At 40.3% G+C, this 19,572-nt stretch overlaps 1 protein-coding gene across 2 annotated transcripts in view; it reads right to left on the bottom strand.

Moving 5' to 3' along the window:
- Window positions 1-3,627: 3,627 nt before the first annotated feature.
- The window catches only part of TGFBR3 (transforming growth factor beta receptor 3), a 341,378-nt gene continuing 325,433 nt past the window's right edge, over window positions 3,628-19,572 (bottom strand). The window contains exon 16 of one of the 2 annotated variants that reach the window (XM_086953939.1): window positions 3,628-7,018. In XM_086953939.1, the coding sequence (XP_086810065.1) occupies window positions 6,900-7,018 (119 nt within the window). In that variant the 3' untranslated portion in view covers window positions 3,628-6,899. The remainder of the gene's footprint in view (window positions 7,019-19,572) is intronic. The other variant, XM_086953940.1, reaches the window with a different exon arrangement.

The raw sequence follows: 19,572 nt of genomic DNA, 5'->3' as shown, positions 1-19,572 counted from the left end.
ACAGAGTAGTTCTGATGGTGGCCACTGACACAGAACTCTAAGACCAGCACATCTGCCAATATTGGAATTGAGGGCTGGAAAAAAAGATACAGAGCCGAATGCGGGAGACAGAAGAAAATGTAAACAGAAAAATATTGAGAAATCGCGACATACAAGACAGCACTGGGGTACATTTCTGGTTTTCTAACTGAGATTCAGAGGTGGGGGCATGCTCTTTCTGTGACTGCAGTGACTCGTCTTCAATTATAGGATGATTTAAAAACTGTAGGATGGGCTGCATCCGGCTACCAAGGGTTAATATTTATAATGTGCAACAATCGAAGGATGTGCAATCACATTCTCGAGAAGACGGGCAATAGGTCCAAAGTATAGGCCGAATATTTGGTGCATGAACTAGAATGACAAAGTGTTGTCACTGATTATTTTTCATCAATGTGAACAATTTCTTGTTAATGATGAGCTAATTAAATTTAGATATTATGAGACACTTTTGGGATGAACTCTAGACATGAGATGAAGAAGCAATGGATATTAGTGACTTTAGAGAGAACACATAAGCAGCTGACAAGTCTTGTGACAAGCAAAGAAATTAAAATGTAGCAATGGTCCAAAACGTGTGTGCCTGTAGAGCACGGAAAAGAGGATATGAAGGGTAGGTGCAAGTAGTATAAAGGTCAACACCATGTTTAGTGAAACAGAAAAATGTATAGGCACTTTCCTATTGTCCTTGTCTAGGAAACTAAAAGTGTCAATGTCCTAATTAGGTAATCCATGAATATTTTATAACACTAAAGCATAAATGTATTTAATTGCTGACATTAAATATTATCATCTATTTTGCTACGGTATTGGTTTGTTTTTATCGACAGGTATAGAAAACTAAAAATATATTTGGAAAAGTAATGTTGAAAGTGGGGCCCATGCACTTAAAATATGATGATTACATAACAGTGAACAATGAAAAACTATATACTTTTACAGTCAAATTATGGATCTTTTGACAACCAAAGATTTTGTAACTACATGCGTGCTCAAAAAATTCAAACAATTGACAACTAAGAGCATTAAACAGCTATGTAGAGATTACTTTATGCCCATGTGAGTCTGCAAATTATTTTCTAATTATGCATTGTGCAGCATTCTGAAAATGATTTGCATGATGTAGATACACGAAAATGACTATTGTTAATTTCTAGATTGCAGTGATGTAAAGAACATTTGTCTCCCAGAATTACAATATCTACAAAGTGATTTTTTAGTAAATACATTTGTAACAGTCATTATTTTACAAGTTTTAATCTGACCTATCATCATCAGTTATAGGTATGGCGAAAAGTATATTTTTCTTGGTCAAAAAATGATGTTTTAGGATTTTCAGGAACTTTGAGTTCAGGCTATAAAGGAAGGGCCAGATGTATGTAACTTTTTTAATTTGCAAATGGCTCGATTCACATAATCAGGCCATTTACTACTGCAAAAAAATTTATTATATTTACAGAACTCTATTTTGTGATTTGGTAACCTATTACTGAATCACAAAATGAGTTTGGGATTTGATTTTAGGAAGGGTCATGTTTATGGTGTTCCTTCCTAATAAGTGACTCGCATGAAAGTTTTGCAACTGTAATGGGGTCACAAAACATTTGCATTTTACTGTCTACTTCAAGTAGGTGCTAACCCATTTGCAATGGAAGGGGTCCACAAGGGGCCCCTTCCCTTTTGTGAATGGTTGTAAAAAAAAAAATGTAAGCAGGCAGTGGTCCCACACACAACTGCCTTCCATTATTAAATGGAAAGAAAACTTTTCATTTTTATTTTTTGAAACGCATCCTGTTTTCCTTGAAGGAAAATGGGCTGCATTAAAAAAAAATTGCTTTATTTAAAAGCAATCACATATAAGGTGGTCTGCTGACCCCAGCAGGCCACCATCCCTGTGATTTTAGTGATTTCCAGTGGGTCACAAACTGTGATCAACCTCATGAATATTAATGAGGTAGTTCTGTTTGATACCCATTAGGAATCACAAACAGTGTAAAATACACTGTAGTACATCGCTGTTTGTGATTACCTAATAGCGAATCGTAAAAATGTGCTATTAGGTAATCGAAAACACAAAGGTATATCCATCTGGCCCTAAATGCATTATGTAACAGGCAACCATGGAAGGTCATGATGAAGACAACATTATAGTTCTCAGGAGAAGTGTAATACTGCTGAACACCTACTGCTTAACATAAGGGCTTCCTTAATTCATTTAGGTAAATATACATATTTTCCATATCATTCAACCTAAAGCTTATCAATGAATTACAAGTCAAACAGAGGTATTGACACAGAGTATTTATTTTCTTGAGAGAAACACTCGTATTATGTTTCTCAATCCTAAAAACGACCACACTCAGCCTCCTTAGGACCCATTTTTTATTTACCTTCTTTAGACAGCAGGCAGGGGACGTTCCTCTACCATTTGTTGATAAGCCCTCTGTGCTTTTATGAGAAATTATCTCGAATAAAGCTTGTACAAACCGATAAGCCCTCTGTGATTGCCACAGTTAGATCCTCCTGCAGCCCCTTCCTTTCATGAATGGTAGATGAACATTTTCTGCAGCACCACTGAGCTGTCCAACCCCTGACCATAAAGTATGTGTGAAAAGAGTGGATTTCAGGGACCACACTGCTGTACCAGTAAATATATGTGGTTTCCCATTTAGGACAGTCCCACTATGAAAGATCAAAGCACTGGAGGAAGAACAAATGATTACGACTCGTGCATGGTCAGGTGCGACAGTCTCTGTGAAGCAATTCAATTATCAGTTTTGAGGCCAAAATACAATTGAAAGAATATGGAATCCTTATAGCTCCCATTCTTACTATGGGCAACAATAAAATACCTGCGATTCTGAAATGCAACCACTGAAAATTGCTCCAGGAAAAATTGCAAAAAACGGCGTTAACAATAGGCAATCTTAAGTGAATTGCTTATATCCGATATTGTTTGCTCTGAAAAACTCCTTTTAATTTATAAGTACGTTAAATGGTCTAGTCTCAGTATTAGTGTTATCTCAGAAACGCCTCCAAATAATAGCTACAAATATCTGCTTCCACATGGTGCCCAAAAAGAGATGGAAAAGTATTTGCACAATTGCCAAGTTTTTATCATATTGCGTTAACTGTGCAATTCGCAAAATGTAATCCACCGTAGCCATGCTTGAAACTTCGGCTTTTTAAAAAAGTAGAAAATTGGTGTGGTGAAATGTTAAGTTATTATTTTAATACATGCTAATAAATTATAATCATTTGGTGTGTAATCTGTCCCTGTAGCTCACAACCGCAGGTATGCCTATTTATGTTTCTAAAGCATTAATACAGATGGATAACAATTGAGTGCTGTACACAGGAATAACAGGATATATGGACTTTGCACCTAATTCGAAAAACTCCCAAAACAAATGCAAGTCTGAAATGTAAACCTGCTGGTTTACCTCTAAGTGTAAATTTCTGATTTGGCGGGGAGTTTAAATAAGAATTAATCAGTACTCCTACATATCTATGCAAGTCACAGACAGCCATGACTTTTAAACAGCAACTATGTTGACCGTGCATGCGGCCATCTAATAAAAAAGTGAATTTGCAATTAAAAATGTGTGCTTTATTTTTCTTCTCTTGGAAAATGTTTCACTCGTGTATAAACTTTATTCACTATACCCTCATGATTAATGGAGGTGCTTCCTTGCCATTACCACAATGAAAATCTATTTACATCTGCTTTTCACAAGTCTAAGAGTCTGATTTAGAGTTTGACAGATAAGATACTGTCACAACATGACAGATTTCCTACCCGCTGTATTTGTGCATTGGGCATTCAAACAGGCTTAGGAGGAAACTATACTAGACTGTGTTCAACATTCACTCACTCAACAACATGGTTCATATACATACATTGTGGACGGCAAATATGAACAGTTTGCTTTTATACATAGTTTTTCTTTTTGGTTCATCTTTTCATATAAATCTGTAAAGGATTAAATCATTGGTATAACAATACACACTTCTCAAAAATATACATTTAGCTCTTTTACGCACACATGTTTATCCCGATCCATCCAAAACCCAGGCATTGCCAGTAATTAGCAGGAGAATGCCATTGTCGTGCAATGGGAAGAGATAAAACAACCATGTTATAGAAAAATGTTTACATTCACAGTAATTGAAATAAAAATGTCTTATAGAGTAACTTACATATTTTAAAACACTTAAATACATCTTTATACATAGGTTTGAAGTAGTAAAATATAGCTATGAGTATTGTAAAGATTGAAAATCTTCTTTGAAGACATTTAAAAGTTTTTTATACAAATTAATGGATTATAGAAATACATTCAGCTGAAGGTTAGGCAAAGCGCATTCTTTTGCGACAGACAGGTAGCTTATTTATAATGAAGGGTTTTCTTTAAACCTCTCAAAATCGGGTCACCAGATGAGTGAAGGAATCTGGAGACTTTTATCTCAAGCTTTTTGGCTGTCAAGTGGTTTTGCAATGTTCCATTATCTTTTCCCTCAAATTCTTCTGCTTTCCACTCAAGATGGTCTGAATTAGGCAAAAGGTCTCCAAAATAACAGTTTTATCTCAGACACAGCAAGAAGGCCTTTTCATATGCCAGTACTGTGTAGTTTACATTTATATAATCACAACCATGCTACCACTCTGTTTCACCACTTTAGGCCAAATCAGTCCAGATGGATATTTTTGGGAAAAGTGCCATTTTAAGAATCTAGATTAAAGTATATATTTTCTTGTTTTTTTTTCTCTAAATATACATTTCAAAATAGTACTGTCATTAATAAAGGCCAGATGCAATCATTTTGTAGGGACATCTAGATGCTACAGTGTGATCTCAAATGCAGCAAACACTGCGTTAAAGTGTATGTGCAGGCCTAAATGAGGGTCTGTTCTATGTCTAACCAATATCTACTGAGTTCTCTTAGCCAAATAAATGGAGGTGGATTGTTCAGCTCTGACCCTCTGCTACGTCCTCATAATGCTATATCATTACCATATGACTAGTCAACGATGTCACTAACTATGGGCAGGCTTAAAATACCCATTAGACCACATTAACTACTGTCACTCACAACTTGGAAATGCATTCTGACATGTTTGCAATTAATTTTCAGAGCAAAATAGCAGCTTTTGAATAACTTCCATGCAACACATTTTGAAGAAGAATTTTTTTCAAAGCTATGTGCTAATTCACTTTACAGACTTTTACAACACATCCCAGCCCAACTCTCAAGGAGGTGGCCTTTAGTAACATCCACACTATGGAATTTGAAGCATACTTTTTTTCTAATAGACATCATTTGTAGCTGACTTCGCGCTGTGTCCAACATTCAGCATTCTGTTCTTCATCACTTTTTTTAATGTGATAACACCCAGCAGATAGCAAGGTATGGGCTAAACTACACATTGCACATAAAGATCCCGAACCAAATTTGAGTAAATATTGCCTGCTTATAAAATAGCAGGTACTCTAGAACATCACAGGCAATTACTATGTGACCTTTATACCGGTGCATAACAATTTAGCAAAGTCATTTGCGACCATTTTTGCTGCTGGGATAAAGCAATATGGGGCAAACTGGTTTTGATCCAGCCCACATTACACATCTGAATTAACAAATAAATAAAGGATGTTTTTCACTAGTTTGCTAAGTTTGTGGAACGGAAAGGAAAAAAACGCCTTTGCTTCGAAGGTACTCTGCATCTAAATACATAAAAGGTTGCTCGTGGTAGACAAAAAATGGCGCAAATATATTTTAAGCTTCTTTTGCCATTCAAGTTACAAAAACATGTCAAACATATTTTGCTCAAATTTTGAATTTGAAAGATGGAAATATTTTATAGAGAAAATATGTTTACTCCATTTTTTTTATCAGATGGGCGTGCAAACATAGAGCAAAATCTTTATTTCCCTAGCATTGAATGATGTATGTAGTACAGACTGGAGTAAAATCTTTTTTGCTAATTTTTCTGTAATAAAAATGTAAAAACTGGTGTAAAATAAATTTTGCGCACTTTTTTAAAGAGATGCAAAGGCTACATAATTCAGCCAGGGATTAGTAGAAGGCGAGTTGACACGCCCCATGATACCGGTAAGGAAACAATATCCTACACCGAAAAGGTCAAGGTGTATCTTATTTTATACAACTTATGCCAAGCAGTGTCCAGATAAATTTAAACTGTGGACAGTTTGGTCCATTGCACAGATAGCTGTAGCTTTGATATAGAAGAGCTGTAACATATTTCTCATATAGTACACAACATTAGATAAACAGGTAGCATCCATTTTGAAATATAAGAAGATACACAAACAGTGCGCAAGAAGGAACACAAACAAACACACGTGTCTGCTTTGTAGTGGCTAAATGTACTTGAATAACAAGTCGTCGTGAGCTTTCCACTTTGTCCTCGACACCAACAGTGTCACCAAAAGGGACAAGGTATGAAGTCTTCATGCGTTCCATTCCAAACGTTAGTCAATTCCACTCTTCACAAAAGCTCAAACCAACGTCAACACTGTTATTTCTGTACAATCAAAGCAGCATTTTTAAACTGGCTTACATTTCACATTGTGAACCAGGAACCTTGTTAGCAGGCTGGAGAGCTGCATAATTAGTAGTTTTGTCGTTTTGTCACATGTAACGGATACATGCGGCAGGGCGGTCCACGGACGGATTCAATCCAGAAAAAAATCAGGCAACATGTTCTTACTGAGATCAATTCACCTCTTTTCAAAGGAACCAGATGAGTCCATCTGCCTTCAAAAGGCAGATGTCAGCAAAGAGTGAGACTGTGCCCCACACTCCTCCGCGGCGAATCCACCTCCCGCTCCCCTGGGTTAGGCGTTACTACTGCTGGAACAAGGGGTGCTCTGTGTGCTGCCGATGCTGTGCGCAGCACTGCTGTTTTCAGAGGCAGGTGGGGACGTAGGCACTTGCTGTCTTCCTGCTGTCTCTCCTGTGAAAAGCAAAACACCACTGTTAACTTGGAGGAAAATACGTTTGTGTATAATGTATTTACTTCCTGGCTGCTGATTGGAAGTGGCATAGACATTTCCCTAAAGCTTCATCAACAAAGTCAATTTTAACATTTTTTGTTTGCATGCGTTCGTATTAAATTAATTTTACCGCAAATGGTGTATTTCATCCAATTTTACAGTGCACAAAATGGTAGATAGGCACAATATCTGAATTTTTGCGTAAGAAGTGTAATGCGAAACTCACAAAATTCTGACTTATGCCAGCTTAATTAAAACTTCACCCAGGACTAGTGTACAGAATGAATGCCGCTTTGAAAATGTCTGGATGCTGATTGCACCTTGCACCAGAAAATAAGCAATAAGCAATAAAAACTATAATTATTGAAGAAGATGTTAAAGAGAGAAATTACTTTAGATAGCTGGCTCCTTATGTAGTGTACCAAGAAGAAGTACACTGTGCAGAGTGTCCGGCGGGTCCGCAATTGGTTTACAGAGGCTAAAGTAGTTAATAAGAACGCTCTCTTTTGTGGTAGTGAGGGTGAGCAGTTAAGCTTATCAAAGGGTAGTGCTAAACATTTGTTGTACTCACAGAGGCAATAAATAAAACACATACTCAAAGAATAAATCCACGACCAATTTAGAAAACTAACACTTCTTTTTATAAATATTTCGATTCAAGGTAAGTGCAGTTTTGATAAAAAATATTCACAGCTAAGTAAACGTTCAAACCTGTGCACTTTTACGCACAATGCAATCCTATGGGAGGACAAGTCAGATGCATAAGGGTAGGTGCAGTCAGTTTCAGGAGTTCACTTTCTGGGATTGGAGTAGTAGTGGGCCAAGGCTCAAAGTATTACCAGCAGTTTTTCGAAAAGTGTCAGTATTCTACCAGGAGCAGGGAGCTGGTGAGGCTGGTAGCTGGCGTGCTAGGGAGACTGGGGCAATCTGAAAAAAGGCTGCAAGGGTGACTTGCAGGCAAATCTGAGGGTTCCCAAACAGGGGCTCAGGTCACAAGGGGTATTGGAGCAAAGAGGGACACTCGGTTTGCAAGCAGAGAGGTTTGGCCGGCTGGGCTTGATGAGCAAAGACACACCTTGCGATCAGGGACAAATAGCTGGCAGGGGCACGGCTTCCGTTGGTCCTGGTGGCTTCACACTCACTGGGGAGACAGATCTGAACTTCCAGAGCACGAGTACCATCTCCAGGTCATCTGAAGTGTCAGACGTGGAGCTGCAAAGCAGAGGACCAGACTTTGATTGTCAGTGCCTGCGGACTGCAGGGGAGTAGCTCCTCTACTCCAAGAGAGACTGTCAGTGATTTTTGAAGTGCTGGCAGGCTACCCAAGGCTTTAGTAGTTCTTCAGCTCACTGAACAAGTCACTCTGTCTCAATTGGCGAGAGAGGGCTGAGGACATCAGGGTTTCGCGCCAAAGTCCAGTTCTGCTGCAGTTCTCGCCAGGCTGTGGTCAACTGTATTGGTTCATCACCCATCAATATAACATGAAAGTGATTTTCTTTTTAGTAGAGTTCAGCAAAATAAAAACACTTTTAATGGTGTAACACAGATTCTACGATTTCTTTTTACAACACGCCAATTGGACATGTTTATTTTATGATGTTTTATTCTTCATCTTCACAGTCAGTAAAAACACGTGGCCAACGCATTTCGTCCTCTCTGACATCTTCAGGGCTTTCAATATGATTTTTCCATTCTGACTACCCGGCATTTGTTACTAATTCTCCTCTTTTGACTCATATTGTTTGAACCTACAAATTGAAGTATGTCTGCATAGAAAGATGAAAAATTAGGAGAAATAATTTCGATGCATTCCCAGGCCTACTACTAACTGTATATCTGGGAATGTGCCAAAATCAATGGGTGGATGCGTGGGAACACCCACACCCACCCACCTGGAACACCTTGCTGCCACAGAGTAAAGCGAAGCAACGATTTTGGCTGCCTTGCGTTACTCTACATTTACCAAGCCATGCAGAGCAAACCAAGGTGTCCTTGTGTGGCTTCATAAATCTCACGTAGGTTTTCCTTTACTCTTGTGTACCCTTGCGAGGTGCGAGAGATGCAAAATCTTGATAAATATGCCTCTAAAAACGTTCTCAAATTTTACTTTTTGGTCTTGATTCTCTTTAATACTTGATATGAATGTTGTCTTTTTAACTGTCTGTCTAGCTTGTACAGAGTCTACGAAAAGTGGGGCACTTTCGCACACTGGTTACCTCTGGACCTTATTAATGCCAGTTAGCTAATGGAAATGCATTGCAAAACATTTGTAAAACCCTAGGAGTGATAACTATGTGAGTGTCCATGCCATTATGGGAGGGAGCAAGTTCGAATCACCCCCCCCAAATTGATAGCGGTAAAAGGGAAGTGGTTTCTATAAGAGTAAAAATATTGTCCACATGGCCCAAAATATTGCACAAATATGAAGCATAATCCTATAAACAATAGTACTCAATCTAAATTGGACCTGTAGAAATTTCCCTACACAGTTACAAGTGCAAATTCTCAAAAGGTTTCCAGAAGTATGTTTGGAAGGCATTGCCTGGAGTGTGCTTCCAGAACTAACTTGGGAAACTGCTAATAATTGCAGAAAATCGGAAATCTGCGCCATTGTGAAATCATCAACCAGTGCGTGCAAATTTCCAACATTTTCTATGGAGTAGGCCATTCTATTTGATTTGTATAAATGAATGCCCACAGTATGCGCATACGGTTCACACTTCTGAGCCTGAATTTACATGTTCATAGCTTTGTTAATCTTGTTCATGTTCCTCTTGTAAGAATTTTGACTTTTTCAGGTGAAGTAAACCTCACGAATCATCCCCATAGATTACGCAAAATACAAAGATATCAGTTGACTGCTCCATCAATACTGCATACAATCATACTGAGGAATATCAATATTCTGTTGTAATTTATCTTGGGCTTTGGAAATTGAAATGATTGAGGACTACATGCGAGTGGAGGCTTCAGTAACGGAACAAGTGGATGACACAGTTGAAAAAACGTTCTTCCTTTAAATGATCAATGTATTAAGTGTAAATATTGGCAGTCTAGATGCCTACGTTGTGCCCACTAGGGAATCAACAAAGGATACACTCATTTACATAAAATAATGAAATTGCTTAAGCCTTTTGCTTCTGGTACTACCTTTAGATTGGATTTGGAAGACCGTTACACTAGTAGATAAAATAGTCTCAACATTCATCCAGTCTCTGCGATTCAAGCAAAAATCTTCTTTCATGGAAATGTCTGAACAAAATGTTCGCATTGGTCAAACACCTAAAGAATTCAGTCTACGTAAAACTGCTCATCGATAGGTATGGTCGCCATATGACAACTCATTTCAAGGCTATTAGCTATGGAGTGTCACTTGCGGAAGTACATAAGGGAGGCAGACTTCTGATATCGAATTGAAAAACTGTGTTTTTTCTGCAGGTTTCAGGAATGCAGTCCAGGATGGGAGATTGATAATCTGGACAGAGATTTTAAACATATGTTCACTTCTGTTTTACGAAAGTGCTTCACCATATTCCCATGTTTAGTCATAACTGGTCACAAGGAAAGATGTACAGTGCAGGCATCACACATGCTCTTTTGATGTTTGGTCAGTAAATACTCCCTGGGTCTTACCTTTGTTTACCCCCACATGGATTCTAATGATCTCAGTTTTAATCTTTCAAATTTTGTGGGACATGTGGAATTAGTCATGAATCTGCTCTTTGTAAGGTTACACAACCTTTCAAATATGGTTACCCTGGTTATGCTCTCCTACCCATATTCTGTTAGTAATATTAAAATGCATTGGGACATAACAGGTACCACACAAGTAACATAGCCTAGAACTTCATTGTGTACAAGGTATTCTGGGACAGGAGGCAGTAGCGGGCTAGGACTGAGGTACATTGGATTAGCTGTTCATGATGGTAAAGAGTGAGAATCAATGCCCATGGGGGAGTTTCAATACAGTAACTGCAGAGGGTCACTGCAGTAGACGTGTGGGCAAACATGGATGCTGCTATAATTTATTCCATTTGAAGCTCAACAAAGGAAATGTGAAATTCTCCCTCCCCATAGATTTATAGGTGCGATGCTGAAAATACATTTGTTTAAATGGTGTTCTGAAGTAAGGTTGGGTTGCAGGACAGCAATGCAGAGGAATCAGGTACAAAACAGTCAGTGAAAGCAATAACGGGTCATTTTCAATACCAGAGCACAATGGGTACAAATTATGAGGTGGGGTGGGTCTTCTGGCTCAATGTTAAGTGGGGGGTTGCAGATAAGTCCTCGATAGGAGTTCCATGGGTCCCATACCATGGACCACTTTTTGGGGTAGCCACAGGCTGTATAAACTGTCTTTTCTCTGTACATACACCAGTCTAGGTCTTCTTTCCAGGCTTCTACTTTGGGTGTCTGTGCCGCTCCCCACAGCATTGCTATATTCCGTTTTGCCAGCATAAGCCCTAGTGTGGCCCATTGCGTGTGATGACTATTCAAATCAGTGGGCTCCCAAATGTTCGGAGGCATCTTGGTGCATCTGGGTGTATGACAATTGTGAGCACTTCGCTTAACACCTCTTGGATCCTGCGCCAGTATGATTGTATGTACTTGCATTCACATATTATATGTAGAAATGTTCCTTCCTGACCACACTGTCTCCTGCAGTCCCCTCTGTCGGCTCTACCCATGCGGACCAAACTAGGCCCTGTGATGTATACTCTGTGGAGAATTTTAAATTGAACTAGCCGGAGTCCGGCCAAGATTGCTACTATTCTTGGTGAGGACACTGCATCCTGCCAGTCTTCGCCTTCTAGCTCAATGCCATCCTTCATCCATTTCTCACTTAGTGGCCCAAGTGGGTCTGTCATATTGTTGATCAGTTTTTTATAGGTCAATCAAATGGCTTTTTCGGGTAGGTATCTGTCTAACAATCTATCTTCTAGTGGAGAGGGTTCTGGAGGGGAGGAGCCCGTCAGAAAGTGGGATTTGAGTGCATGACAAATTTAAGTGTATCTAAAACGTTCTGAGTCAGCCAACTAGTATTGCTGCTGTAAAGAGGTAAATGCTTTCACTTCGCCCTTTTCCCACATGTCTTTGATCCGTGAGATTCAGATGAGGTCCCACTTATCGAATCCCTTCCATTTCCATATGCCACCCAGTTGTTCGGAGCCCCATAAGGGGGTTGCCAGAGTGAGTTTTTGCTCCCAGACCATAGTTTTGTTTACTGCGTTCCAAATTCGGACCGAGTGGTCAGTTGGTCCAGTCAAAGGGTGTCGTTTGGGTTTGGAATATAGCGCCCTATTATAATTCCCTCCCGGTAGAGTCCATCTATCCATGGCATATCCAGGATCATTCAGTCAACCATAGGTGGCCTGATTAATGGCTGCAAGGTGTGCAGCCAGTAGTATTACCTGATATCAGGGAAGCTAATCCCACGTCATACCAGTTGAGTGTGAGTTTGGTCAAAGCGACACAAGGTTTCCCTTCCCACAACAGGTCTCTCTGCAGGCTCTCTACCTCTCTAAAGTACACAGCAGGACAGGGTCAAGGGTGTTCTGTAAAGCTTCACAAGAAGGGGGGCAGCGACATCATCTTGAAAAGGGCCGCTTTTCCCAGTAATGAGAGCGAGAGGGTTTTCCAGCTGGCTATGTCACATTTAAGCTCTTGAGTGATGGGAGAAAGTTTTGTGTAAAGCGAAGTTTGGGATCTAATGTAATATAAATACCCAGATACTTGAAACCCACCGTATTAATCTGGATTGGGCAACCAACTGACTAGGTGGGGGGGTCCCCAGTGAGGATATATAGGAGGGATTTATTCCAGTTGATGGAGAATCTAGAATATCTACCAAAAATTGCCATGATGTCCAAGACACATACGAACGACTTCCTCAGGAGGCTAGGTATTTAAGGATGTCGTCAGCATAAAGAGAGATGCGATCCTCCCATTCAGGGAAGCTAGCTTCTTTTGTCTCCCACTAGGCTTAGCTTATTTGGAGAGCAAGACAGACAAGTTAATTATTTTTATCTAGTTCTTGGGAGCTGCATTGGGGAAAAATCGAAGGCTCTGTAGGGGAGGCAGGTTTAAACTTCCTCTAGATGAAATTCACAGCAAGGTATAACCACGAGGACCATTTAACGCAAAGCTGCATTGTGTTAGATCTCAGGGAACAGGTTGGAACAATTTCAATATTCATGGTGATGTTGCTAGAATGCATAATCTATGGTCTTAGCACTGTCATTGGGTAAGTTACCTGATAGGTACAGAAAAGATAATGGTGTGCCTTGCTCATGCACTGTGAAAAGCCAGCTAGTTTTCTATTGGTGTATGCTCAACAAAAGGATTCAATATTGTGTCTTAAAGCTGTCAAGCTTAAGTACAAGAAAACCTACTGACAGTGAACATGGCAAGGGAACACTGGAGCTGTGTTGATTCCATTATTTTCTTTAATCAACATGTCCTTGTAAATTGAACAAAGGATATCTCTCAGATGAAAAAGATATACAACGTCATGGGGCAGAAACAGAAAAAAGATAATAGAGGTTTCCATAAGATACAGTATTTTCTGTTTAGCCACAACGCCCACAAGGAATCACTGGGGAAGCGGGGAATCCAGGCAAAAGGAGTTAGCCAGAAACATATTGAAACACAGAGCAGCTAATGTTCACTAAGCAAGGGCACGCTTCCACACTGTTGGCATAGATGTATAACAAATGCAATGTCACAGTAAAACAACTCCTATGCCAAGATCTATGCTGCTAGTTGAGAACCCTACGGAGTGTCGTGTGGAGTTTTTGACAGTGAAGCCTGTGTGAGTTCTTAGAAAAAAAGAATGCAACCAACACAGTAAATATTCAAATATTTTTTTCTTGTCTCAGCCACACTTTGGGCAGCACTTACACAGCTCACAAAAAGTTGCTTGCTTTATCTAGCGCCCTCACTTCTTGTATTTAGTAAAATAGAACTGTGTAAGTACAAAAGATATGAAAGGAAGCTTTGTTTTGCACATACCTTTTACCTTTGAAAAACAATTATGGTAAATCTGCTGCCAAAGCCCGAAGCTTCTGACCTGCAACAGCTAAAGTGATTGGAACTATAAAGCCATACTTCCAAGACAATATATTTAAAGTAAACAGCCATGGCTTTAGCAAGAGGCTCAACAGAATGCAGCATTGTGCTATTAAATATGGATATATAAGGAGGTGGACTGGATGTACAAGTATTACAGTTTGCAAACTAGTCTACAAATGGTCGAAAAACGTAACCTGGTACTTAGATTCTACATCATCATCATTTTTAAAGCACTTGTTTTCACTGAAAAAAACACTACAATTTTTGCACTTATAGAAATTAGAAATGTAATTGTGAAGGATTAGAAACATCATTCATGGAAAAATCAACTAGAACACTTGAATTCTGTTCACATGATGCAATTGCTGCATACTCAGGATCACATTAGAGTCCGGGGATATTCAGGATTACAAGTTTTGTAGAAGCGATGAACTTCCCATTGATTTTGACCTCACGTTTTGCAGAGAAAACCTACCGAGATGTGTGCGGAGCAAAGAGACTTAATTGAGGGAACATGATGTGGGATTCTGTGTACTAACACAGATTCAAAATTGTGTAATAAGACTGCACTTAATGATTACAATATCCCATGTTATGAACACATATGTGGCTGTATTATACATACGGCGCACTTACCCAGTTTGCACCGCTGCACACCTTTAAACAGGTGAGCCATGTGCAAACAGGGAAAGTGCACCCTATCATGAAGAATGACCTGCCCTCAGGAAAGCCGCAAAATTATGATGCCACGGGGGCAATACATTCAAGTGAAATGAAGGCGGAAGCATTGTATGACTGCACCCACCTACAAAGCATGTCGGAGGGGTCCTTGGGAACCATTTTAAGCCCTGAAAACAGCTGACAGTGCTCCATCTTTTTGTGGTGCACTTCCAATGTGCCTCCTAAAGACATTTTTGCCAAAAGTGATTCCCTCATTTGCATGGGGCAAGCACCCCCATGTAAATGAGGGCATGCCCTCTCACAATAGCGCTGGCGCTACATGTGCCAGCGCGATCAGTATTACAGAAGAGCCGCACAAGTGTCTACAGCGCCTTGTGCAATAACAAAGTGCCCCAGAGGTGCACAAAGTGAGCACACAACCCTGTTGCACCCCCCGGACACTTTCTGTAATATGGGCCCTGGAGCTTCCAGAAATTGGTATGCTCCTTTATGCTTTGTCCCCATTGTAATTACAATTACTATCAACCAATAATGTTTAGGCTTTGCTACTTTCTGTGAGAAAGTGTGGCCAAATAGTCCTCTTGAGGAAAGACCACAGGGATCTTCCCTGCAACATCAGGAACATTTCTTTATTAAGTGTACTAGCCAATCACTAGTCGAGCACAAGAGATTCAACATATTTATGTAGGAGTTGCATTGCCCTTACGCTCGCAATAGAACGCAAGAGCAACGCAACCTCATATTTGACTTGTCAAGCCACACAAGGCCAGCTCGAGTGGCTTGATAATCCAGAGTAACACAACGTAGCGTAAATCGCTGTGCTGCATTACTCTGCCCCAAGGGGGTATTCCATGGATGGAGCGTGGGTGTTCCCACACATTCACCCATGGATTTTGGCGCATTCCCCGATTTACCATCAGTGGTAAACCTGGGACTGCGTCAAAATGCTACACCTCCCCAGGTGAAGCATAACAAGGAGAAATATCTTTATTTTGCCTCATTACAAGAAAGGTTCCCCTTCCTGCAGAAAAACAATCCTGCTTACAACGCAGGTGCAAGGCAGCCAAAAGGCATCAACACAAGGAATGAACAGGAATGCTTTGTATTATGCTAAATACACGCATCCTGCCCTTTCACGAAGCCCGGAAGGTGGCTTGCTGCGCTGTGCTCTGCTGTGTTGCGTGAAACCTTGATAAATGAGGCCATCAAAAACTAACTTCCTACCCAATACACCACCAGAGATAAGAACATGCGACATGCATGAACTGCATGAACTGATTGCACATTTGAGTAGTGAGGCACAAGAATCTGAACCTGAGACTGCTCATACCTCTTCCATAAGTGCCCGAGAGACAAACATATCAAGGGTCACCTGGGTGGGAGATAGCATGAGGGACTCAGCAGGCGTAGAGCCACAAGGGAGAATCGTGACCAGAAGTATTTAGTTCTGTTGTGGGTTTTTCTAACAAGACAAGCACTGGGTGGACAATGAAGTTATTGTGTCTATTGCTTGAATGTTGACTTCTAAGCTTGTGCCCCCCACGCTAACTCCCCGAGAAACCTGGACTACGAACCCTCACTCCTCTGCCAGTTAGGTGCACTTGGTCAAGTTTGCTAGGCATAGTAAAACGAACTCCTGCACACCAGTGACAACCAGTCCCAACCATCGCAGTTGGAGCCCAGTAGCCCCGTCTGCCCTGTGTCCCATGAACGAAGATGTTTAGATCCTGTGTGTAGGAGAGAGATGGGCTGATGACTAGCTGCAATAGAGGAGTTATGTGCAGAGATTTTTCATGCTACAAATAACTGTTGCTTCTTTAAAGGCAGTGGGGTTTTTATTTAAAGCCTTGCAGCCTTGACCAAATGAAAATGGAAGCCACAGAGATGGCTGTGGCAGCTCAACCAACCACTTCCTCTTGCCCCAAGGACAATGTAAAATAAAATAAAAACAACAGAACTCAGGCTGTAAAGTGACGAATAAATGGTGATGGTCCCCCACTTCAGTTCTAGCATGGTGCATAATGTTCAGCAAATGGGTGAGGAACCCAAGGAAAGGGTGGGGTCCAAGCATTTCAAAGAACATGCACCGATGTCCTCATTACGAACAGAATCAACCTTTTTTCTGGTACTTTTTAAACATAACACTATTCACAAGAGGAGGGCAGAGAATAGAACTGAGGACCAGCAGCCGGATTCAGAGGACCAGCATCGCAATGGAGTCATCACCACTGCCAAAAAAGAAAAGCTTAAAAACCTATCTGATGACAGAAAAGAAACAGCACCCAGGGTTCCAAGGTCCTTACCATTTGAAAACATCGAGATTACGATATTGCTTTGATTAAAAACGATTTTCAGTTGTGTTGATTGTTGGCGGAATAATGTTACAGGCAGGGATCAGTAGGAAAAACTCAATGAACCATCAAATATTTTTTTGAATTATGAAAACTAAATACAAAGTAGGATGCATTCATATTATGGAGAGATAGGGGAATGTTTGGAAAATAAACAGACCTGTAGCACATGTTTCATTTAGAGAGGCGATGGGGGACATTTCAGGCCGCAAAATTGCAAAGAACAAAAAACACACACACACAATGGAGTGATTTAATACAAGCCCGAAAAAGGACCTGAGGGTGATCAAAGACAAAATGATAAAGAGAAGCAGATGATGTTACCACTAAACAAGGCACTCGAAGGGCAACATTTTGTTCTGCTGCTCTGGTTTTAACAAGATTTAAAAAAAGGATGGTGTGGAACTGGACAACATAAAAAAGGCGGGTGATGGAGCGGAGAAACAAAGTTGACAGAGAACTTCACTTACCGACAATAGAGGTTGTTTTCCTTAGAGCAAATGAGAGGTGATCACTGTGTACTGCATATCGATCGGTCACAGTATGAGAAAATACATAAGGTCTAACTGAGAACAATATGGTGGGCCCACAGGCTCCCAAGGAATACGGCTGAAGTGTCCACAAACAATAGGTTTACTACGAATCAGTGGCTGAATTGGGCAGGATTTATTGGGAACTACCCAATAAACTTTATTGGGAACAGTTTCCATACTGCTTGTTGCCTCACCCCGAAATTTACAGACCCTCCACCCCTATTCCACTCATCATAGTTTCCATACTTTTTTATTCACTTCAATATCGGCTACAAATTCCTTCTAGGGGAAGTTTTTTGATAATTAAATTGCTGAAGTGGGTCAAGCGAGTGTTGGAGGGGTGTTCTGTTTAGAGTAGTCATGGTTAAGGGCGAGATACTTCTTTCATTCAAAGCCCAGATCAACTTCCATGGATGTGTTACTGTGCTTTGGTACGGATCCTCACTAAAAGCTGTGCCCAAATCAGACCAACTACCACGTGTTATCTTTCGGCTTCACTAGGTACGTGATGAGCACCAAAGCCTTTCGTTGGCTCAACTGCTTTCTCATGATGTAGCGTCCTCCCCAACCCGGGAGCATGCAAAATGAACATGCCAGCACACGGAGCTCATAACTGACCTCTTTATTCATCAGCGTACAACATTTAACTGAACTTCTCAATATCTCCTAACCGTTAATAACCACACCTTAACACCTCCCCAAATGGCTACGTAATTCTCTCATTCAGATCCGCCCTGAACCACAGGTTCCTGGCATGCATGGTCTCAAGACACTACAGCAGAGAGGCCCTTAGTATCAGATGTTGCCGCTAACTGTGCCCATCTGGTTCCATCATGGCAGCTCATTATACCAATAGCTGCACTCTAGAATTGAAAGCTGCACCCTGGACAGAACTTTAGGTTTTCTTTTCACTGTAAACGATATGGGCTTAACGAAGTGTTGTTTTGAAGAAAGTTAAAGTCCCCCTGTCTTCAGTCACGTTCCCCCATTAACCTGTTCCCCTGTTGTGCTGCTGACAGGCTCATTCGAGCCCCAGAAAGGAAAGGCCTCTTTCATCAAAAACAAGCCATTATGAATATGTTTACCATCTGAACACATGAGCTGCAGCTGGAGTTATCCCCCTTCCAGGGCCCCTGCAGCTCTGAGCCAAGGGAACAGCCGAAGGAAAAGCAAGGTCTCAAATTCCAGGCTCTGGTGCTTATGTTGCCTCTGGAATACGACAGATTTTAAGCAGCAGCCAATCGCATATATTGTGGTATTAACCACAGTATATAAGTACAGGTATAGCTTTTTTCTCGGCCAAATCTGGATTTTCGTTTTTTGCCAATAGTCTTAAAAATAAACCACAGTAGTTACAAAAAAAGATGGAAACAAGCTGAGGACCAATTTCACATATTTAAAGGGAGACCGTATTGCTTTCTTCTACTACTTTCATATTTGTTTGTGAGCACGCAAGCATAAGTCCGCACCTATGTTATATAATTGAAGGAGCTCATAAATGTAAGAATTGAGATTGATTTAGTTCTATCATACCTTCTATTAGATACTAATGAAACGAACAATAGTAATAAGAAACTATATTATTATTACCATCATCGTCATTATTAATATTATAAATAATAAGAATAAAAAAGCATTTTCTTGGAAACATATCTTGAATAGATTTCCATGTCTTTAAATTATTACTTTAAAGCAGAGAGGATTCTGCAGTTAGTCACGTATAAATATTTAGTCCTTGGGGGAGGTTCTTTCCTGCTGGCTCATTACTAGTGATTTCTTGTCACTAGTGTTATTTTTTTATTTTGCATAATACACCGAAATAAGGGATGTTTCCAATTCACAAGGTCAACAGCTTTGCTGTTGTCTCCTAGGTGTCAT

This window comes from Lissotriton vulgaris, chromosome 1_1 (genome assembly GCF_964263255.1).
Source record: "Lissotriton vulgaris chromosome 1_1, aLisVul1.2, whole genome shotgun sequence".
NCBI classification, from domain to species: domain Eukaryota; kingdom Metazoa; phylum Chordata; class Amphibia; order Caudata; family Salamandridae; genus Lissotriton; species Lissotriton vulgaris.
This window is presented reverse-complemented; position numbering and strand designations above follow the sequence as displayed.